The sequence below is a fragment of the Carya illinoinensis genome, chromosome 11 (genome assembly GCF_018687715.1).
Source record: "Carya illinoinensis cultivar Pawnee chromosome 11, C.illinoinensisPawnee_v1, whole genome shotgun sequence".
Lineage (NCBI taxonomy): Eukaryota > Viridiplantae > Streptophyta > Magnoliopsida > Fagales > Juglandaceae > Carya > Carya illinoinensis.
Genome location: NC_056762.1, coordinates 42851221 through 42874394, shown reverse-complemented (window position 1 = coordinate 42874394; position 23174 = coordinate 42851221). Strand labels below are relative to the sequence as shown.

General features: G+C 33.7%; 3 protein-coding genes across 4 annotated transcripts; 2 read left to right on the top strand and 1 right to left on the bottom strand.

Annotated features, from left to right (window-relative positions):
• Positions 1-230: 230 nt before the first annotated feature.
• LOC122281584 (polyubiquitin-like) lies at positions 231-2829 on the bottom strand. Its single transcript, XM_043093202.1, has 2 exons — positions 2668-2829; positions 231-1857 (listed from the first exon to the last, which is right to left on the bottom strand). The coding sequence occupies exon 2, from the start codon at positions 1855-1857 to the stop codon at positions 484-486; it is 1374 nt and encodes a 457-aa protein (XP_042949136.1). The 5' UTR covers positions 2668-2829; the 3' UTR covers positions 231-483.
• A 1764-nt stretch (positions 2830-4593) lies between these two features.
• Positions 4594-9913, top strand: LOC122280397 (trafficking protein particle complex subunit 3-like). The gene is made up of 5 exons (XM_043091281.1): positions 4594-4755; positions 5120-5217; positions 6060-6159; positions 9015-9197; positions 9652-9913. Exons 1-5 carry the CDS (start codon positions 4699-4701, stop codon positions 9772-9774), a joined length of 561 nt encoding a protein of 186 aa, XP_042947215.1. The 5' UTR covers positions 4594-4698; the 3' UTR covers positions 9775-9913.
• A 4707-nt stretch (positions 9914-14620) lies between these two features.
• LOC122280590 (gibberellin 2-beta-dioxygenase 8-like) lies at positions 14621-21716 on the top strand. 2 transcript variants are annotated; one of them, XM_043091553.1, is made up of 5 exons: positions 14621-14870; positions 15072-15147; positions 16025-16517; positions 20599-20779; positions 21204-21716. In XM_043091553.1, the coding sequence occupies exons 3-5, from the start codon at positions 16087-16089 to the stop codon at positions 21432-21434; spliced, it is 843 nt and encodes a 280-aa protein (XP_042947487.1). In that variant the 5' UTR covers positions 14621-14870; positions 15072-15147; positions 16025-16086; the 3' UTR covers positions 21435-21716. The 2 variants fall into 2 exon arrangements, with proteins under 2 accessions (XP_042947487.1, XP_042947486.1); XM_043091552.1 differs by having other exon boundaries at positions 14623-14870; positions 20458-20779.
• Positions 21717-23174: the final 1458 nt, after the last annotated feature.

Sequence of the window (23174 nt, the reverse complement as noted above, 5' to 3'; positions counted from 1 at the left end):
CCTGCTTCCTTTCCACGTAATACCTTGCATGCAATGGCGAAAATCCTCTATAAATACCCGTCACGGCCACCACTCGACCTCTACTAGCACTCAAAAAATGGTGTTGTGAGCAGCAGTTGCAATACTAAACTCACTATCGTAGCAACTAAATATTTTATCGCACTTAATCCTCCTAGTCATTGCCAACACCTCCGCAAGCAATGCATTAGAACGCTAAATTTCTTTTTCCCTTCAGATAACCAAGAATTTTATTAAGGAAACTAAAAAGTAACTTCATCCAAACGACTAACATGACCAGCAAACCAAACATCGAACAGGGTGCACAACAAGCACAACAAGCGCAAATTAAAGCCAGTTTAGAACATATTTATGAGCCATTAAAAAATGGCAAGGAAACCAAGGGCAGATCCACAAAAACTCTAAAGAAAACCAGCAAATTGAAGGCCCATGACACTAGACTTCACCATAGAACCACCACCAGGCTCAATAACCACCACGGAGGCGAAGAACAAGGTGCAGAGTAGACTCCTTTTGGATGTTGTAATCCGCCAGAGTCCTCCCATCTTCAAGCTGCTTCCCTGCGAAGATAAGCCTCTGCTGATCCGGGGGTATCCCTTCCTTGTCCTGAATCTTTGCTTTCACATTATCAATCGTGTCAGAACTCTCTACCTCCAAGGTAATGGTCTTCCCTGTCAATGTCTTCACAAATATCTGCATCCCACCACGCAAGCGCAGCACCAGATGAAGGGTAGATTCCTTCTGAATATTGTAATCTGCAAGAGTCCTCCCATCTTCAAGCTGCTTGCCTGCAAAGATAAGCCTTTGCTGGTCTGGAGGGATGCCCTCTTTGTCCTGTATCTTTGCCTTGACATTGTCGATTGTATCCGAACTTTCAACCTCCAGAGTTATGGTTTTACCAGTCAAAGTCTTCACAAAAATCTGCATTCCACCACGCAAACGCAGCACCAAGTGCAGTGTCGATTCCTTTTGGATATTGTAATCTGCTAAGGTCCTTCCATCCTCTAACTGCTTGCCAGCAAAAATCAACCTCTGCTGGTCAGGTGGGATACCTTCTTTGTCTTGAATTTTAGCCTTCACATTATCAATAGTATCGGAACTCTCAACCTCCAAAGTAATGGTTTTTCCAGTCAAGGTCTTAACGAAAATCTGCATTCCACCACGCAGCCGAAGCACCAAGTGCAAGGTGGACTCCTTCTGAATGTTATAGTCAGCAAGAGTCCTTCCATCTTCTAATTGCTTCCCAGCAAAAATCAACCTCTGCTGGTCTGGTGGGATTCCCTCCTTATCCTGAATCTTTGCCTTCACATTGTCTATAGTATCCGAGCTTTCAACTTCCAAGGTTATAGTTTTTCCTGTCAGCGTCTTAACAAAAATTTGCATTCCACCTCGGAGACGGAGCACCAAGTGGAGGGTTGATTCCTTTTGGATGTTATAGTCGGCAAGTGTCCGACCGTCTTCAAGTTGCTTGCCAGCAAAGATCAACCTCTGTTGGTCTGGTGGGATACCCTCCTTGTCTTGGATCTTAGCCTTGACATTATCAATAGTGTCCGAGCTTTCGACTTCCAAAGTTATGGTTTTTCCCGTCAAGGTTTTAACAAAGATTTGCATGCCACCACGAAGGCGTAGCACCAAGTGAAGGGTGGATTCCTTTTGGATGTTATAGTCAGCCAAAGTGCGACCATCTTCGAGCTGCTTACCAGCAAAGATGAGTCTCTGCTGGTCCGGTGGAATGCCCTCCTTGTCCTGGATTTTGGCTTTCACATTGTCAATAGTGTCCGAGCTTTCCACCTCAAGGGTGATTGTCTTTCCGGTTAGAGTCTTAACAAATATCTGCATCTGTTCCGTTTCAAATAAAGAAAATTACAAGTTAAATAAATGTTTGAAGAACAGGGTCTGACAAGTTTGCAAACTAGAAAGACAATAATTCATGCACACCTCAGAAATGTAAGAAATAAAGAAGTTGAGCAAATATTGCAGGCCTCGATCGAGGAATTTTACAGAATTGTCAAGCATAATAAGTCAATATATTAAATCCTCTTCCATCATCAAACAGGGCCCCCCACCTACCTCAATTCACAAGTTCCGGAAAATTATTTGACCTCGTCTTTTTTTTTTTTTAAATAAAAATTGATTTCTCAATCTCTCAAAATGAATCACAAAATATCCCCCCCCCCCCCAAAAAAAAAAGAAACATCATCTTTTACGCAAATCATAAAAAATGTGAACCAATGAATCCATAACGCGGCCACTCTGATCCTAACCCTGAGAAGGAAAGTTAAATTAAAAATAAATAAATGATAGTAAAAGGTATCTAGCCAATAAAAAACCATACCTTTGTTTAGAGACAGGTCAAATTAAGTTTATTTTCTCAAAATTTTCCATAAAAACAAACAAAAATTCATTAATAATCTAACAAGCAGATCCGCGGAAACTAGATTACAGATCAGGAATAGAAAATCAACAAAACGCATCTAACAAGAACAATTTGATAGATCTGGCAAAGATCGAATTTAACGAAGCGACCCGGAATAGGATACTAAAAGAGATGATCTTTAACGCATAGCTTTCAATATTTCTTTTTTTTTTTTTTTCCAAAAAATATTAACCAAAGCAAAAATATATAAAGAAAAGCGAACCGGAAAATACCTTGAGAAAGAGGTTTGGACAGAGAGCTTGAATGGAACGAACGCCCGAGACTACCAAGATTTTCCTTTCCTTGCAATTGTGATGGGCTTGGGGCAACTTTTATAGGTGGGATTACCGAGTCAAAGACCGAGTCGTATGAAGAGGAAGCGAATAGGATAATGCCACATGCTAAGTACACGCCAAGATTGGATTCGTTCCCCAATATTCCAGGCTCTTCCACGCAAACGCCGGTCAACTGGTCAAGCCACTGTAAGGAAAGGAAAAAATATATTTACAGGTATTAATTTGTATATTAATATGATAAATAAATTAATATTAATATATAAATTAATATGTATTTATATATAGTAAAATTTTAAAGAAAATGATAGGGAGTATCGTATGAATCACTGTTGCAAAATTTAAAGAATAAAGGAAAGAATAAAAGTAAAACAAACTAGGAGAAGAGATGCTTGGATGATGTGATGCGTGACGTGAGGGGACAATAACGGATAGGTGTTGTTAGGTTGCTTTGGGAGTCAGATTAGCACCTTTAAAATTATCTTAAAGATTATTATATGCCAACAGTTATTTTATTTTTAAATCGATTTACAGAGTGAGTATTGGTTTGGTTGTTCATAATACTGTTATTTATTATTTTATTATTATTTAATATCTTTTTATTATTTTTGTTATTACTCTTTACAAAGTATTTGAGATTACTTTATTATCTAAATGTAATTTAAATCACCTATTTTATTTAAATGATAATATTTAATTTATTATATTTAAATTTAATTTTTTTATAAATGAAAATCATGCAATATAAGTATTTTATTAAATGTGTTATTTATATTTAACTTATAAATATAATTCATGATGAATAACATTTTTTTTTTTTTTTGAAAGAGACGAGGTCACATATCCGATAGTGATCCCTTCTCAATTTTATTAAAGAAAACTCTCACTTATGGTAGAAGAATACCTTAGTAGAACAAATAAACAAAAGAACAACCAAAAACAAAAGACAAAAAACCCAACAAAGAAACAAAACCATAAACCACAACCAGTCACTCACTATAGAACCTTACAATCGAAAAGAAGGGAATCCATATCTATCCATTCGAGCCATTCCTTGTGCAACCCGTGGCAACTTGTCATTCTCGTCATAATTTTTAATAATACCTGCTTCTCCGTCCCTTGCCAAAAAATCCGCAACTTTATTGCCTTCCCAAAAAATATGAGAGATAGTAACTAACATATCTTCCAGGCCTTCCATTAACTGCTCCCAAAAATTCCATAAGTACCACACATTACAAGCCTTTGTAACTACCCAGTACACTAACAAGGCAGAATCACATTCAATTTCCACCCGATAAAATCCATGCTTTTTACACATTCTAAGACCTTTTAACAGAGCTCTCATTTCCGCAGCATTATTTGTACCAAACCCAAAAATATTCGAGAAGGCCGCTTTGACTATACCTTGATGATCTCTAATCATTCCACCTCCACCACAAGACCCCGGATTTCCCCTACAACTCCCGTCCACATTAAGTTTAACCCATCTCGGCTTCGGTTTCAACCATGTGACCACCATTGTCTATCGATTAACCACTTGCTTTATCGGCACGTTAACTGCTGCTAACAAATTAAACTTTTGTTTTTTTTTTTTTTCGAGAGGACAAATCAAAATATTATCTCTTAAAGATTATGCTATAAAACCCACATTCCAGGGGTGCGATAATGTCAGTTTATATATATTTATATATAAAAAAAATTATTATAAATTTAATATTGTTTAAATTGAAGAGTGCAGAAAGGAAAATCAATAATCAATCCGTAATAGCTATGGGCCATTATAAAAAAAAAATCCGTAATGGCTATGAGTCCAGACCCACAGACTTCCATCGTGAAATAAGGTTTGGCCCAAGGCCCAAGCCGTCATCCCCTGAAAGTTGAAACCTCGGGGAGTCGTCACTTTCGCTCTTTATCGAACCAAAATCCAAGGCTGAAGTAGTAAACAGCCTTTGGAGCTCAATTCAGATCCAAATGGCTCCTCTTGCACCTCGATCCGGCGACGCAATCTTCGCCAGCGTTGAACGCGTGGTAAGCGAAAACCTTAATTCTCATCTCACCCTCTGTTTTGTCACCCAAAAAACCCTGGAGAAACAAATGGAAAGTCGAGCCAAGTTACACTCGATTTGAACTCAGACCGATCATTTCGTTTGTTTTTTTATTGGATGGATTTTTTTTTCTCGATTTTTTGGGGAACCAAACTGAATGTTGAGGTTGCGACTATCTGTTGAAGTTCTTGATCGTGTCGATTTCCGTTGTTGATTCTGATTTCTGATATTTAATTTATTGTTCGTTTCGTTAGGTTTATGAGCAACTGATCATAATTTCTTGATGAAATTTACTCTATTGTTTTATTCATTCTGATATTGATCTATGAAATTTGAAAATGGTGTAGAATGCGGAGCTTTTTACCCTGACGTACGGAGCGATTGTGCGCCAGTTGCTTACCGATCTGGAGGAGGTTGAGGAAGTGAACAAACAGCTTGACCAAATGTAACTTTAGCTCATCATTAGTGATTTTCTATTTATATTCCGTAGTTTTTATGTGCTTTTTTTCAATTTATGGTTTCGTCTATACATGAATACGACATGCAAGCTGGTAATTCGATTTGTTTGTATTATGCAAGAACCCATCTTTACTAAATTCCTGTTATGGAGGCATACTAGGCAAGAGTTCTTCTTCCTTTTGATGCTGAAAGTGGGGCATGTAATGGGCATTGGCCAAATAACTTCGGAAGGATTTTTTTGAATTTCTATATTTATTTTAAATTAGAATGTATATTTGAACAAAGTGGAACTAATTTTCATTGAGGTATATGTCAAAGATATAATTGTAAGAACTTGTCTTTGGATGAGCTAGATGTGTAGTTCAAGACTTGATATCATTAGATGTGGTTCAACTTTATTGCCTCGCACAGAATATGTATTGTCTTAGCCAATTGCCAAAGCAGCCTGGAAAATTGATGTATCTGGTCATATGTTTTTATCGAGAAATTTTCAGCCATAGTTAATTAATTTTTGGTGGATTTTGTTTTTGCCTTTTCTTCCTCTATTTTCCCCCTTTTATTTTTTATTTTTGGTGGGAGGAAGAGGGGTTGTTTGATAAATGCCTTGACTGAATTATACGCTTATGCTCAAATACTGGGTTGCCACTCTCATGCTTCCATTGTTTCTTTCAGTAATCTCCTGCTGCCAAGAACTTGCAAATGTCCATATTAGAGCATCTCATCCAAAATTGTTGATTAGCTTATTACAATTTTTTTTTTTTTTTTAATGAATATTATTATAAAATTGGGAAGTTACCATGTCAACTGAAGCATTTAATTATCCTGCAGGGGTTATAACATTGGAATTCGACTAGTTGATGAGTTTCTAGCAAAATCTAATGTCTCTAGATGCACTGACTTCAAAGAGACTGCTGAAGTAATTGCTAAGGTACATCTTAATTATTTGTTTCAGTTATCCTTATTATTGTTTAAAACCTGCCAAATTTTCTTTAAATTATGAACTCTATAACTACTTATAGTCAAATGCATGATTCATTCCTCAAAAAATGCTTCTTTTTCTTTACACAGCTTCTTAAACTGAATATTATCATTTTTGCTCTTTCCCTTGTGTGGTGGTTTTTTTTTGGGGTGGTGTTTTTATTTGTTGGGGGGGGGGGGGGGGGGGGGGGGGGGGGGGTTGGAAGTGAAGGGTTAGAGGTTGTAGTCAGGGGGTTGGTAGATGAAGAAATAGGATAATCACTCAAATGGATGGAATCTTCATGGTGTCTATGAACTCAGAACAGCCCTTTGTTATCAGATTACGAGTTTTTATATCTAATTAAGAAATGAAGACCTGTTAAAGTTGTATGGAGTGGTGCGGGAAATGGACTTAATAACTGCAGTGGTGAAGATAGTGTGTTCTCCTATTTTGTCAATGATTTTGGGTATTTGGAGCTTCACCAGTGGCTTGTGATGTGGTTAAAGTCCGAGGAAGCATGAAAACAGTGGACTTGCACTTTATTTGAGGAACTATTTTAGGGTTGGTCTATCAAAAGGCATTAGACATGCAAGGCATTTTGTTGGGAATGATACATTTGATTGTGGACTATGATTTTAGCATGATCTTTGTTGCTGTGAAGATCGTCTAAAAATATTGTTTCTAGACTCATTTCTCATCAGTTATGGCTATGACTTATTTTGTAGTTAATTGCATGGGATAGTTTGGCTGTAACTTCCATTGGTATTGTGGTTTGTGAGAGCAATACATATATGCCTCTTTTCTTGACATCTTTTGCATTTGAGGTTTGTGATGTTGGAGGAGATAGGATAGATGGAGATTAGTAGAACTAGAAGTATGGGGTTAATTATGATCATGACAATCACTTATTTAAAACCTCATAAAAAAATAAAACTCATGTGGTTAATTATGATCATGACAATCACTTATTTAAAACCTCATAAAAAATAAAACTCATGTAAAGCTAATTCGTGTTCATTTGCTATCTCAAGGATAATTCTTTCCACTCTGCATAGCCCTATTCAACACTTTTTTTTTTTTTTTTTAAAGTTAGCCATATTCAAAATTATGGTATTAATGAATGGAAAAAACTTGCTGAAGGATAAGTATTCTCTTTTCCTATTTATAGCTTATTTCTTAGATCATTTAAATACAAAGCTTTGCTTATCAGAAGAGCTAAAGTGTCTCTAGAAGTAAAATACCGAGAAAGATTCTTACAGAGAAAAATGTCACTAACAAGTTATAGATCACAATTATCTTTGCAAGCAATTTTATCTCTCAAGTGATGTGAGCTAACTCCATCCTGACTTCATGAGAGGGATCCCAAACAGCCAGGTCAGGGTGGGTCATAAATGGGCTGGGTATGAAATAAATTGTTTTTGTAAGAATCTTATTAAATAGAAATCTAGGCGAATCCCAAGTACAAAGGATGTATACAAGAAAAGACACCTAGTTAAGATCAAGGGCTTCTTGTGTACTTGGGCTATGCCTATGATTATTAATAATACCGTTCACTTATAAAAAAAAAAAGTTAAGATCAAGGGCTGGGTATGAAATAATTACCCATTGATACATTTATTCAATTTGAATTACCCAACCCGACTCATTTATTTAGGGTAGGGCCTTACCTACCCACGACCCAATATGCCCACACACATCCACACATGTAAATATATACACACATATAGAGACATGCAAGCATACATATACACGTATTGTATAACTTGCATATTAGGTGTGTATTTCTTTTAATTTTTTGCAATTATTTCCCGAAGAAATACTTACTAGAATAGGAAAAACATCATATGTAAGGTCAAGCCACCACATCTTTGACTTCAAACATAATTAAAATAATCCAATTGCAAATTTAGAATATACCCAGTACACAAATTTGCTCAAGAACTAAATCTACCACTTATTTAGTACACACTCCCAACTTGATTTACCTTTGAAAATCATAAAAAGAGGTGCACAGGGGGACAAATTTCCAATTAAAAGCCCACAATTTCTAGAAAATCTCAAGACATTCATAAGAGTACACGCAGGTTACATTGGGTTTTTTATTTTGTGAAATAAAAGAAAATTTTAAAATTCAACATGCACATCAAAAGTGAAAAATGAAAACTAAATTTAGGGTTTTGGCACTTGGTAGAGTGTGGTTGTAATAATTGGTATGTGAGGAAAGGGTAGAGAAGTTGACGGAGCAATTGTGTGAACCATTTGAGACCTTTGGTTGCGAAAAGCAATTGTGGGTAATCATTTATTACCCATGTTACTTACCTATTTAAAAACAGTGTACTAAGTAGTTCGATGCCCATTGGAACCCACTCCGCAAGTGGGCAGTCTATTACCCACCCGTTCTTAGCAAGGTCAATTTCATATCTGCCATCCCACCTTTAATTGGGCAACCCCGTCCCTACATAGGGATGAATTGGCCTCCTGATGACCTGTTCAACTTCAATGGTTGGCCTTCAACCTTATCCAATCCAACGGGATTGCAGCTTTAGGCTAATCACTGGCTTGCATGGATCAGTGTCAGGTCAGTGAGGTGGGCTCTGACGAGATGTAGGTTGCACTTCTCTACTTTCGTTTTATAATGCAGCTAACTGGCTCCCTGTAAGACGTTTTGTCTGGCATTTTTATAGGGGAGCATGCTTCTGGTATTTTGCTAGATTTGAAAATATTTTCTTCATCATGTATGTGTGATTGCAAGACATTGTGCTCCAATTCTATCTTGTGTGAAACACGTTTTGGTCCATACAGGTCCTCATGATACTTTTTTGCAGGTTGGTTTTAAAATGTTCTTGGGGGTCACTGCATCTGTATCCAACTGGGATGCTGATGGTACATGTTGCAGTATCATTTTGGAGGATAATCCTCTGGTAGACTTTGTTGAGCTCCCTGATACGTGTCAAGGTCTATATTATTGCAACGTCCTAAGTGGAGTCATCAGAGGAGCCTTAGAGATGGTGATTTCCTGCTCGTCCTACTGCACAGCTTTATCATTTATTTTATTTGTTTCTTTTACCTTGTTACAATTATAATAATATATGAGATATATTGTGACATCTACATGGTTCCTCCGAAAAAAGGTTTCCCATCGAGCATGGCTGGAAAAGCTTGATCATTTAGTTGACTATTTTGTTTTTAAATTGTGTGGAGCGGCTATGGCCACACACCTTGTTTCCCCTTTCCATGAGAAGAGGGTGGATGATGGCACCATCATGGTTCAAGACATGAGTTTCTAACTTATCAAGTCAGGGAGGAAGGGTGTGATTGTTGCTCTGTTTTATAGTATCTTGATAAATGTAGCCATGGAAGAAGGCTGTGCTTGTTGCTCTGTTTTATAGCATCTTGATAAATGTAGTTTGTGGATGTACATGGTGCTCAAAATAGTCTTGCAACGTTTTCCACATTGTCCAGGTATCAATGAAGACCGAAGTCACATGGGTTCGCGACATGCTTCGGGGAGATGATGCGTTTGAGCTGCAGGTGAAACTTTTGAAGCAAGTTCCAGAAGAGTACCCATACAAAGACGACGAGTGAGATGGGAGGGCAACAAAGCTTGGATTTGATATGTATACAGTACATGACTCTTGTTTCTTCTTTGTTTTCCAAATTATATAATGAATGTTGGTGGTCGCTTAGCTTATCGATCTTTCTTCTCATCCGCATTTCTTGGAAACTTTCATGTCTGATTTTATTTTCTTTATTGATGACATTTATGTGCCATTGTCAGAGGGGATTATGATTGAGTGTGACAAACCACCGCCAAAGTTGATATTTCTAAAAATGATTTCAAATAATAACATCAAGAGGTGGACTGATACATGTACCCCATCCTTCTAAGTTCTAATCATTTAACACATTAACTGCAAAAGATAGGCCGTCCACAAAGGAATCTTTGGAAATTTTAGACGCTTGGTCGGCTAAGGTCATATTTTGGTTGGGTTTTGGAGTGTTGGGGGAAGACTTTAGTGACTTCTTGTTCATATTCTTATAATCAATCACATGCAGCTCCCTTTTGTTTTCTTTTTCCGATTTGAAACTTATCATTGAAATTCAAGACCCATATTCTTGTGGTTCTTACCATGCAACTAACTCGAATCAATCCCCAACGACCCAATGAGGGACGCAGGGGCCTAATCATCACAAGTCTAATGATTTTGACGCTGATTTATATCCTACATTGATATGAAGCTAGACTCCTGACATAACTGTCCACGTGGCAGTTTCTGATTGGTTGCCGTCCTCACCAATCATTGTTACCATAAATCTCTCAAATGCAACTTACTACCAAACATGGTCACTCGATCTTCTTTCATGTGCTGTGCTGTGCTGTGCTGAGGTCGGCCACGAAATCGAGTCTATAAAGTCTTCACCACCAACCCGTTTATTGCTAGGTTCTCCTGCATTAATTGCATCCTGCCGCTCGCTCCCATGCGAAAACAAAAACAAAGTTGTGATAAAATACAAAGCATGACGATTTTATTCTTGATACTTAAGAAAAATAAAAATAGGAGAATTTTGAACGCATTCGGCACATATATATACTATTCCTCATCCCACACATTTGGTAAAAAAAATAAAAATTAAAAAAATTATGTTTGGCATGTAATATAAGAATGATGAATAAAATTTATATAAATTTATTCTATTATAATAAGTAGTTATTTAATTGTGAATAGTAATTTTTGTTATTTTTTTGTTAATTTTTGTTATTTTTTCATTAAATTCGTTAAGTTTTGTTTTATCAAAAGACCTTTAAGATTCTTGATCATTTGACGTATAGCGCTCTTGTAGAATTTAATGAATGATCATATTTTACTAAAAGGTCCTTAAGACCCTTGAACATTTGACATGTAGCTCCATTGTAGAATTTAATGAAAGATCATGTTTTACCAAAAATCTCTTAATAGCCCACAGCCCACATGAATTGATGTCTATTTTTCATATCCTTTTTGTTCTGACAGTATACTCATTTTCTTTTCTTTTCATTTCAATTTTTTTAAATAAAAAATTAAAATGACTCTACTCTTTAGAACATAACGCTTTAGAGTATTTTCATTGTAAAATTTAACTTTAAGTAAATTTAACTAATAAAATACTTAAAACACTTAATATATAATATTAATTATTAATTTAATTAGAATATAATTATTATGAATATTTTAATAAGTAGAACTATAAAATTTGATAAAAATTTAAAAAAATTATTAAATTAATAATATTTTATTATTATATAAATGCAGACCAATATTCATATTTTACTGAAGTTTAAATTTTTTTTTAATCTTGATTTTTTGTCTTTTTTTAACTTTATATTTTTTTTTCTAGACAAATAAGTTACAGATTTTTTTTTTTCTTTTAAAGTTTAAATCATTATGTCAGATACTGCACTCCAAGATGAACACATCAGAATCTGTTCCCTAGTGTCTACTATATATATATATATATATATATATATATATGAAAAATGATATTTGCAGTTATGGTTGTGTAAGCGATGTACAGTTGCTTTAAAAAAAATGAATTAATATAGAATTCACATAAAAAAAAATTAACTTTTTAATCGTGAATCTCACTCTTTTTTAAAGCGATTATGCGGCGTTTGTAATTTTATGACTATATATAATATTGCTGATATATATATATATATATATGCGTCTCCAAACATGGATGAATCGGCTGGACTTTTCAACACTAGATATTTTTATATTATACCACCCCTCATGTCCGGTTGTGGGCAGTGGGCACACCACGACTGTGAATTTGGTGCACCACGTCTTTTGTCATAAACAGTAGAAAAATTTCTCATGAGTATTCCGTGTAAATCCGGTGTGAGGAATAGGGATTGGTAGTCGGTACCTTTACTCTTTTCATTGATAACACTTCCAAAACACGGCCTAATAATTGCAATGTCCATATTTTGGATACGGCCTCAATTAAATTACACACGGCCGGGTACAAAACACCCACAAATTGTGTCGACAGTGTGGCCGGCCTGGTGCATGCAGGCCGTATCGTTTAGTACCATTAACCAAAAAGAAAATTGCATTGGCGTATGCATGATTTTCATGATAGCCTACTGCAGCCAACTACTAGCAATAGTGAGATTATACAGCCATTACGGTATGTACGTACGTACGTGGAGATACATACATGATGATCAGCATGCTGCATACTATTCCTCTATATATATATTTCTGTTTTGATCATCATGATCACACACACACACATATGTATATAATGCAATACAGATCATGATAGTCTAGTTATATTAGAAAATATTAGAACTCATGCGCTGCGTACTTATATTAATTTGGAATTGATTTGTGTAGGTACGCGAGGAGTGATAAGAAATAGAAAAAAGAAACTAAACCTAGCTATATTATATATATATAGAACGATAATTAAGTTACTTGATTGATCGATCCAGTTCTAGTAGTATATAGTACTTCATGACACTATAAGAAAAATAGATTATTTATTTTTATTAAAAATAATTATTTTAATTATAAAATTTTAATCGTAAAAATTCGTTTCCTTATAATGTAGTGTCACGACCCAGTACTACTCATGACTATATATTTATTTATATATATATGTATCATGTAATGGAATTAAGAACTTTAAGTTGCATCTTGGTACTTTAGGTTACATCGATGATCTTTGAAAAAACATCTATACAGGTCATGTTGTACGTTTTAATAGTAAGTAAGAGGCTTACAGCTTTCACGTGATTTGGTAGATGAGATGTCATGAATTTGAGTACCGTACGATATTAAGGAGATGAAACTGGCATTCATATCTGTTTAGTACGTCTTAATAATTAGCTCAATGATCTCTGCGAAGCATCAATCACTTCTCTTAATTTCGAGTGGTTTTCTCAACAAGTATAAAGTGCTTTTATTATATATGCCCAATCGTAATTGATGATCAATCAATCTTGAGGGATCGGAGACTGTGATGAGACTTTTAGTGATACAGCTTGATTATGGAGTGGTAGTACTACTACAACTATTATGTAAAGATCAATTAAGGTAATCATACGATCGATCGAGTTACCTACCTTCTATCTTCCATTTTTTTTTTTTTTTATTGCTAAATTCAGATCATGGCCGGGCAAGTCACATTCACTACAAGAAAATTAGGTAGTTATTACCATTTATTTCTTGCTAAGATAACTACATCTTATTAAAACAGATTCATTTTAGTAGAAAATTAGTTGTGAATAATCTTTTCGTTGCGATAAATTGATCACAAAAATCTATTTTTCTTATAGTGTTTATATAATCATCTTTGCATGAAATAAGCTGTAACAATAACTATCCAATTTTCTTGTAGTGGTCTTTGCTAAAAGGGAGAAAGAAAGAAAGTGGGATTTAGGATTCCTAACACATGTATATTATTGTCATTCACGAGGTTCCCTACTAACATTTTTGGGATGTTAATGAGCAAAAATGAAAATGGAAAACATTGATTAGTTTTTAGTCAATAAGGTAATCTATTTTCCCTAACTTTTTATTTGCTTTGGAGGATTCAATTTAAAGAAATCTAGATCATATAGCATCAAATAAGTTTTATTTTTATTTTTATATTTTAAAAGGGCATGAAAAAATCTATTTAATCATCATCTATTTTCTCATCATCCTTTCATCATTTCATAATGTAGCATTAGATGATAGGTTCACAAATAAAATATAATAAATAATTTCCAATCATCTAATAACGCATTATAAAATAGTATGAGAATGATAAGAATTTAAATAATGTGTAGCATTACTCAAAAAGCATGGAGCATAAAAGACATGTGAAGTCAACATTAATACTACTAGTACTTATAAAATCCAATGATATATTCACTTCTCACCAATTTGAAAATATGATTTTCGAGTGTGTGCATATATTCATCGAAAAATTCGAGTCCTCGATCTCAAGTGTTCCACATTTTTAACTCAAAGGAAAAGGTTATAAGAGAGCAAGAAATAAAAATAAAAGCTGGGCCAATAGCTAAATCCACGATCTTTGCAATGCTTCCAGCCATAATTGTTTATATTAAAAAATAGATATAGAAAATAAAACAAAAGGAAGGAAAATTAATAAAAGACAAAAAAAAAAAAGAGGCACAAAGAAAGTGATCACTTTAGGCCAATAATGAAGTGGGAGCGGGGCTAGCTGAAGATGAGAGACTTGGATCGGAGGAATAATATATCACAAGCTGTGAGAACCAAATGAAATGCAGATGAGATAGACCTGAATTATAATTTTAACCTTTTTAGACTGCACATTTCATCAATATATATCAGAACCTGTCCTTCCTATTCAGAGTTTAAACTTTTAACAAACCAAACCACTCTCTCTCTCTCTCTCTCTCTCTCTCTCTCTCTCTCTCTCTGTGTTTTCTCTGATGGTATCTTTGGCCGCGTGTTCTTTGCTTCAGCCATAGATTCTCAATCAGCAAAGCCCATCTGAATTATTATTATTCCACACATGAGCATGACTGTCCTTATAAATTCAAGTCCAAGCTTCATGACCTGCTACACCCTTTCTTCTTACTTCCTATACACCATCCTTTTTGATCGTTTTCCTGTGACGACCCTGGCTAATTCGACCCCAATCTACGAAGCACAACTGCCACGGTAACTATACAGTTTTTTTTTTTTGGTTTTCTGTGAAAAATATAGGAGAAATCCCATAAATATATATATGTATATATATGTATATATATGTATGTATGTATGTATGGTACTACTCAAAGCAATCAAACAGCTTCAGCAATTATATACAGCCCTTTTGCTTCTTTCTCTCTCTCATTTGTGTCAAATTTCCCATCCGTGCAGTTTCATGACCGGAATGCAAAACTCAAGCTAGCTATGACCTTCCTTGAAGAGGGATGGTGGTAAAGCTCCATCAGAGGTGAGGAAACTAATTACTCCTTGAAACAAAGTTCATTTACGGTCTCCACTTATTTCTCATGCATGTTTCATCAATCATCTTACATGGAAAAAAAAGTGCTACTCTTCCTGGAAGGTTATAACTCAATCTATAAGACTTTTCTAACTTTTTCCTTGCAGAAATTGTGTTAAATAACTGAAATTGTGCGACGGGTAACGTGGGCAAGTAATCAAAACAACTTTTGCCTTTGATTCTCCTTATCACATGTTGATTTTTTATAGTGAGAGACCGACCTCGATAAGCCGAGAGGGGCATTGAGCATAGAGTGCAAATGAGAAGAACTTCGCAGAGGAAACCAAGCTAGCTAGCTAGCGTCGATGACTTGCAGATGGGAATATAATTTACCTAGAAAACCAAACGTTGATGTCAACTACTCCCCTAGGATAAGTCGTTTTTTCTACATTCTTAGACTGATTTCAGGTGTTACCTATATGATTTTATATTAATGGGTGAAGTGACTGATCTTATACATGAAGAGTGACCAAAAAGCAAAATCTTCTTGTCCTGGTATCGCATCTGATATAGCCAGATCACAACTTTGAATTATTAATTGGACAGACAGACATACAACTATATATATATATATTAATTAAATTTGATCTGAATGTACGGGTAGCTAGTCATCAGGCTGTTTTGGAAAATGGAGTGCTTAGTAACTTAGTACTACTACTCATGCATATATAATATTATATCCGATATAAAATTGCAGATATGCATGCATGACATATATATGTATATATATGGATGATATTCTGCAAGTACTTTCCAAGATTGTAGGATACACTCAATTATTTTCTTTATAATTCTCTCTTGATCATTGTTTATTCCTATATATCAGGATTGAGAAGACAGCCCGAGCCATTCACAATATCATCAGCGTCCCTGATCTCCTCCCTCTCCATGGACCATGAACCACCATTTCAAGAAACATACAAGAACCTTTTACATCTCCCTTGTGATCATGAGCCAAAAGACGAAAACGTTTTCATGGTAGAGGAATGCGATCTACCCATGATTGATCTCAGTAGATTAGATCTCGAGCGAGGTAAGTGCATGAAAGAGATTGCTCGAGCAGCGAGGGAGTGGGGATTCTTTCAAGTTGTGAATCACGGGGTTTCTAAAGAGGTTCTTAGCAGCTTGAAATATGAGCAGATGAAGGTGTTTCGTCTGCCTTTTAAAAAGAAGATGGAAGATGGCTTTTTGAATTTATCAGCCAAAAGTTATCGATGGGGGAATTCAAAGGCTACTTCTCTAAAGCAGGTCCCATGGTCGGAAGCCTTTCATTTTTCGATCTCAGATATTTCCAGAATGAATGGATATAAAAGTCTCAGGTACTGATTAATTATTAACAATATTTCTGTTCATTTTCTTTTTCATTCTTGTCAATCTATATATGGTAATGCATCAAAACCTTTATCAGTGAAAGCTCTACGCACTTCATTAAAATATAATATCTAACTTAGCTAATTAGGATAAGAAGTGATCCTCTCATGCATACCACTTTCTGATCTTGGGGGGCAGATTCTTACTTTTTAACTTTTTTTTTCCTAGGATATAACATATATATTATAATATTATATGGTTCCCCTATCAATGAACAAGCTGCAGCCTGATCTCGATCATTGCTATTGTTTTGATTGCAAGGTGGTTTAATCTACACATAGTCTTCTTTAATTTTTCTTTTAAGTTTCAGCATGCAACAACATGAGAAACCCTAGATTATATATACACACTACCGGCCGGTAGTGATCTTCTTTTCTTAATTCTCTCCTTATTTTCTCTTTTTCTGTTTTTTGTTTTAATTTGTTTCACCCAACTGGAGATACTTAATTGGTTATTATATATATATATATATATATGCTCAATGAATTCGCTTTATTTTATTGGATGAATTTTAGGAATATAGACCAGACTGTTCTGATTTGCCATTTTTAGGGCAAAAACTAGAAAAAATTAATTACTAAATTTATTCCCTCCATAAGTTGCTTAATTAACCTGAAAAGAAATCCCGTTCATGACTGATCTGTTAGCAGTACTGGTGGATGGAGAAGGGACAGGGCCATTTGCCCCTTTCCCCTTCCAAAATAAAAATAAAAGATAAAAGTAATATATAAACTCTCCATTTTAGCCTTTCTAATTTTTTTTTTTTTAAAAAATTGAAAGAAAAAGATCATATCTTTTTCTCTAGATATAAAAAAACGTGTATTTATGAAATAATTTATTGCTAAGATTCAAATTAATTTTAGTCCCAGATTTAAAAGAATATTCCTTTAATTAACTTGTATGATCTGATGAATTTGTAAAATCTAGTTGTAATTATCATGAACAAGTAATGGTATCATTGAGTATTTCTTAAAACTCAAAAAGTTTGCCCCTAAAAACTTTCTAATTAAAAGCCAAAACCAATCTTAGAGGAGGAAAAACTCATAACTAGCTAATTAATTTCTTAATTTGTTTTAATTTTCTAATTATTTTCTCAACCACAACTTTATGCTAATATACAATTAGTATACTAATTTTTCAATTGAAGAGAGAGATCGAACTGATCATGATCATGTAGTAGTACTTATGATCAGTAGTACTAGTCTTTCATTAATAATTAGCAATTTATATATAATATATAGAATTAATGATCTACATGTATATATCTATGTCAGTAGTGGACCGGCCTATATATTAATTAATAACATATTTTGCCTCTTGAATTTTATTAATATATGTTGAAAATGTTTACTGATATTAATGATATATGTTCAGCCTAAAAGATTATTAATTTTTGACCAATGGATCAATTAGGGATCGATGAAAATTAAGACAATAATATATAGTACGTACGAATAATATTAATGTACTATACGAATATATACCATAAATATATGGCCATATGTTAATTATATATAAGCTGGGAAACACTGATCATGATGACTAGTACTACTAATTAATTATTCGTTTTGTGGGTCAAGAAAATGATCACTTCATAAAAAATGGCCAATAAGAGATCGACACATGCATTCATTGTTCATTTGTTTATAAGAAAAGATTAATACTAAGTAATCCACAATTAATCAATGTATAAACAGTAGTACTACTTTTAATTTTTGACCCTACAAACATTCCTTTTTCAAAATCCTTTTCAATTAATTGCCTCAATTATAAGCCGTTTCAGACAAAACCATATATATATATATATATATATCATGCTTTAATTGGTTGCCACCTAATTAATTAATTAATTAATTAAGAATTTTGAAATCTTTATATATAGCTCTAGCTACCTAGCTGGTTTAGATCAAGTACTAGTACTAGTAGAACTGGGCTTTGTCTCCCCTTCCCGACACCAATTAAAAAAAAAAACAAAGGAGAAAAATAGTTGGTAATTAATTATTAATTAATTCACCATTAATAGTACTATATAATATATCGTATTAATTTTCTGATAATTGAAAACTAATTGATATCAGGTTTAATTCAAACATATATAATTAGAGAGAGAGAGAGAGAGAGAGAGAGAGAGAGAGAGAGAGAGAGAGAGAGAGAGAGAGAGAGAGAGAGAGAGAGAGAGAGAGAGAGAGTACTACTCGCAATATATATATAAATTTCTCGTCCAAAAACTCACGTCCAAGTCCTATGTATGATCAGATCATACGTATATATATACATATATAGGTATAAGCTAGCTAGTTGTAAATGTTTCATGCACGGTGCGTATTAATGTCTAGGTTACGACGTTACCAACTCAACTTAATTTGTGACATACCCCACATGCATGTAGTACCCTTCACCCAATGCCATATATACATATATATATATATATATATATATATCCAAGGAGATATTAATTTCCCACACTATTTGTGAGCCTAGCTTGTTCGCTTTCATGTGGCTTTCGAAGGCATGGTCAACATGATCTTTCCATTCAATAAAATACTTGAAAACTAGACATGAAGATGTGAAAATTAATGATCAAGAGTGCAATGATCATAATGTACGTACAGGAAGATAAACACCCTTCAAATTATGATATATTAGTTATGAAAATTAGTTGCAATATTCTTCTGTCTTACATTTTGTGATCCCAATTAAATATGCTAACTACATATATATATATATATATATATATATATAATACAAGAAAAATGACTTTTTGCTACACTTAAATTAGTCACAAAAAATACAAAACACGTTATAATTATTTATTAATAACGCATTTTATATTTTTTACAACGAATTTAAATGATGCAAAAAGTCATTTTTTTTATAGTATATATATATATATGACACATTTTAAGTATTTGTTATTGAAGTGCTTGATATATATATATACACACACGAAACCATTAAAAAATTTTATATCTGCAATATGATCGATTGAGAATGAAAAAATTTAAGGTAAAAAGTAGCATTGCATGATATGATCATAAAATTTCACAACTGCCCTAATTAGGGTTTAGAAAAATTATATTGCATAAACTATTTTTATAGTACTGCCCTTGATTATCACTGATTTAGTTATATATTATTTGAACTAGTTTTATTATATCGTTTAGTTTTAGTTATACTTGATCATGGCTGGTTTTGAAGGTGCAGGCATCATGTGTACGTACGTACGTGTGTATTATTATAACATGTAATTTTGCTGCTTAAAGTACTGCGTAGGTACTCGGAGTTATATATCATGGAAAATGCTAGCTAGCTAGTTTGTCCTTGGATTTGACTGCTAGTATTATATATATTTTCATTTTTTCCTTTTTTTTTAAAATGTTTAAAGAAGTTAGTGTATATATATATATATATATATTTTAAAATATTTAATGATGTTTAAAGAAGTTAGTGTATTTATATATATATATATATATTTTTTTTAAAATATTTAATGATGTTTATAAAATATTTAAAAAAAATAAAATTACAGTATTACTAATATAAATGACATCATGTCCAACTATGGATATATACTGGATGACAGAGTAGCAGGTTCATATATATATATATAACACTGCAAGACGAATTTCAAGTAGCAGGTAGCAGATGTTTAGAAAAGAATACTCATGCAATAAGTCGTCATATGTAGCAGTACTACGTACGTGTATGCATTAATTAAGCTTATTCAGTAATTATGAGAAATAATTTTCATTCTCCATTTTTTGGTTAGAAAATGTTACATACCCAGCTGCAAAGTCCTTTTTATTTTTTATTTTTATTTTGACTTATGATTTGTGACACACATGATATTATCTACTACATATATATATATATATATATATGCATCAGATCTGCCATTGAGGCATTCACGATGGTAGTTTCCGGTCTGGCTCAAAGCTTAGCTGAAATTCTAGTCCAGATTTTGGGCATCGAATCTACTTATTTCCGACAGAATTGCCCTCCAAACATGAGTTATCTTCGAATGAACAGATATCCTCCATGTCCATTTGCACCCGAGGTCTTTGGCCTGATGCCTCATACCGACAGCAGTTTCCTTACAATTTTGCATCAAGACCAGGTTGGAGGATTGCAATTCATGAAGGATGGAAAATGGTTTAGGGTTAAACCGAATCCAGAAGCTTTAATTGTCAACATCGGTGATTTATTTCAGGTAATTATGCCATATATATATAGATAGTATCGCGCGTAAGTACTTAAGCTCGATTTATTTCTGTATATATAGAACAACTCTTTTATTTTATTTTTTTGGTAAAGGAACGAACTTTATTTAAAATTAAGTAGGATTTAAAACGCACAAACCTAAATGATCAGAGCTTTTAATATATCAAACATCATATATTCCTGTCAACTGTGTTGATCTAACAATAATATTGCCCTTTAATACTTGGATCGACTCTGATCATAAAATTTAGATCATGAAATGAGTATTTAAACGGCCATAAAATCATATATATCCAGCACTACATGCACCTGCACATCATGCTTTGATTAGTTAATGCAAATATCATTGACATTTCACATGTGCAGATCTCTTTCCCATGATTTCCTAGATTTCTTAGTTGATATTAACGCAGGCATTGAGCAATGATGTTTTCAAGAGCATCAAACACAAAGTGGTTTCCTCTGGAGATGTCGAAAGGTTTTCTGTGGCATATTTCTACTGCCCCTCTGCTGAAGCGGTGATACAGAGCTGCACCAAGCCGGCACTGTACAAGCAGTTCAGTTTCAAGGAGTATCAGCAGCAAACCCAAAAGGACGTTCAGGATACCGGTGACAAAGTAGGTCTCTCAAGGTTTCTATTATAGTGAGTGATATTTCCCCGTAATCAAGCATATATATATATATATATATATTTCATGTCTTGGAGACTTTTACAGTGGATAAAATAATTACAATCTGATCAATTAAGTTAAAAAGTACTTTTTGGACCACAAATATGTCAATCTAGCCCTAGCCTAGCCTGTCCCTATTCCTTAAAAATAGCATATTGTGCAAGTTTGATCAGTTTATGAAGGAGATAATGTATCAATATAGGTATACACGAATGGATGAATTATACCTATTTTGAAGGAATACTTTTACTCGTATTTTTTTCTGTTTTTTCTAGCAAGTGATCATCGTCATGAAGTATGAATTAAACTAAAAAAATTTATATATAGTCTTAGAGTGTGAAGTCTCCACGTACCCTGTCTATGCTATACTGCACGCTCCAAAACTCTAAATTAATATCATCTCTTAAACTAAATGCAGATTGGTTTTGTATGGTTGATTGAATATATATATATATATATATATATATATATGATGGATATATCACTCCCACTTCTGACATTTGACATTCTGTCAATGCCAAAGTTAGATCATGCACTTGTACTTTTCTAATTTCTACCTGACTTTAAGTACGAAGGATGAGGTGGAGGCTCCATGAGGCTAGGCCCCCCATCACAGCCTTGACTTTTAGCCTGAATGTACTGTTCTTGTCTATTTTTTAGTAAACAAATCCACGTGAGCCTGTGGCTATGTGTGAATATGCGATTCATCCGCTTCTTATGGCCAACTCAGTACGGGCACAAATTATTGTTGGAAACATTATACATGGTTATAAGTAGATGCCAAAGAACATGGTAAGGTATCAAGTGTATTCTCATTGGATTAAGCATTTTAACTCAAAAGTAAAAAACTTGTCTAGTAGAACATTCAAAATATCTGCATTGGATTAAACAAATCTAAATTTATTTGGCTCCTCGATCAGGTCAAATATACTATAGCTCGGCCATATGTTTTTTATATTGTAGTTATAAAAAATGATAAAATTAAATTAATATAATTTTATTATTATGTAAAAAATAAATAGATAATCTAATATAGAAATTAAATGTGAATGAAATAGACAAAAGTAAAATTCTTGTCATATTAGCAAAAACTTGAGTTTGGCTTTGAATATTCCAATGATAGTACTCTATGGACAAATTGGTACTCAGAGCAAATGCTGTACGTGATTTTCCATCAAGTACAAGCATTATTCTGTCCGAAAAAAAAAAGGGCAACTTAGCAAAACAGCAAAATAGTTATCGTGCCAGAGACAAATAGAAAAGGCTAGTTATTTTCAAAAATGATAACATGATTATTAAATATGTCTATTAAATGTGGTCACTTATATATATATATATATATATATTTTTTTTTTTAAATTCTTAATGATTAAGAAAGTGATTATTAGTAAATTTTTATTTTTTTATTTTTTTGTTAATGGCCAAGGATGTTTAAAAAACTCATTTACCCTAGCTTTGTCCTTCCTCTGAATAGTGAATACATATATTTTTCCGGCCATGCATGCAGAACCAGCCTACTTTATCTGATAGATGGCTAGCCTAATCCGGGGAATTGGCATGCGGCTTCAGATCATGTGCATTCATATATAGTAGCTAGATATTCTTCGTGAGGATCGAGCTCAGTTACTTTCTACTTTCTACATATAGATAGATAACTAATTTGAAACTCTGTTTGCTAGTTTAAGCGATGTTGATGATCATTTCTCATCACTT

What these genes read in the sequence shown, in the direction of transcription:
- LOC122280397 (XM_043091281.1), top strand. Translation starts at nt 4,699, where the DNA reads ATGGCTCCTCTTGCACCTCGATCCGGCGACGCAATCTTCGCCAGCGTT. An exon ending in CTGCTGAAGTAATTGCTAAG is followed by an intron (nt 6,160 to 9,014) that starts GTACATCTTAAT and finishes ACTTTTTTGCAG; the next exon opens with GTTGGTTTTAAAATGTTCTT. An exon ending in TCAGAGGAGCCTTAGAGATG is followed by an intron (nt 9,198 to 9,651) that starts GTGATTTCCTGC and finishes CACATTGTCCAG; the next exon opens with GTATCAATGAAGACCGAAGT.
- LOC122280590 (XM_043091552.1), top strand. Translation starts at nt 16,087, where the DNA reads ATGGACCATGAACCACCATTTCAAGAAACATACAAGAACCTTTTACAT. An exon ending in AATGGATATAAAAGTCTCAG is followed by an intron (nt 16,518 to 20,457) that starts GTACTGATTAAT and finishes TATATGCATCAG; the next exon opens with ATCTGCCATTGAGGCATTCA. An exon ending in ACATCGGTGATTTATTTCAG is followed by an intron (nt 20,780 to 21,203) that starts GTAATTATGCCA and finishes ATATTAACGCAG; the next exon opens with GCATTGAGCAATGATGTTTT.
- LOC122281584 (XM_043093202.1), bottom strand. Translation starts at nt 1,857, where the DNA reads ATGCAGATATTTGTTAAGACTCTAACCGGAAAGACAATCACCCTTGAG.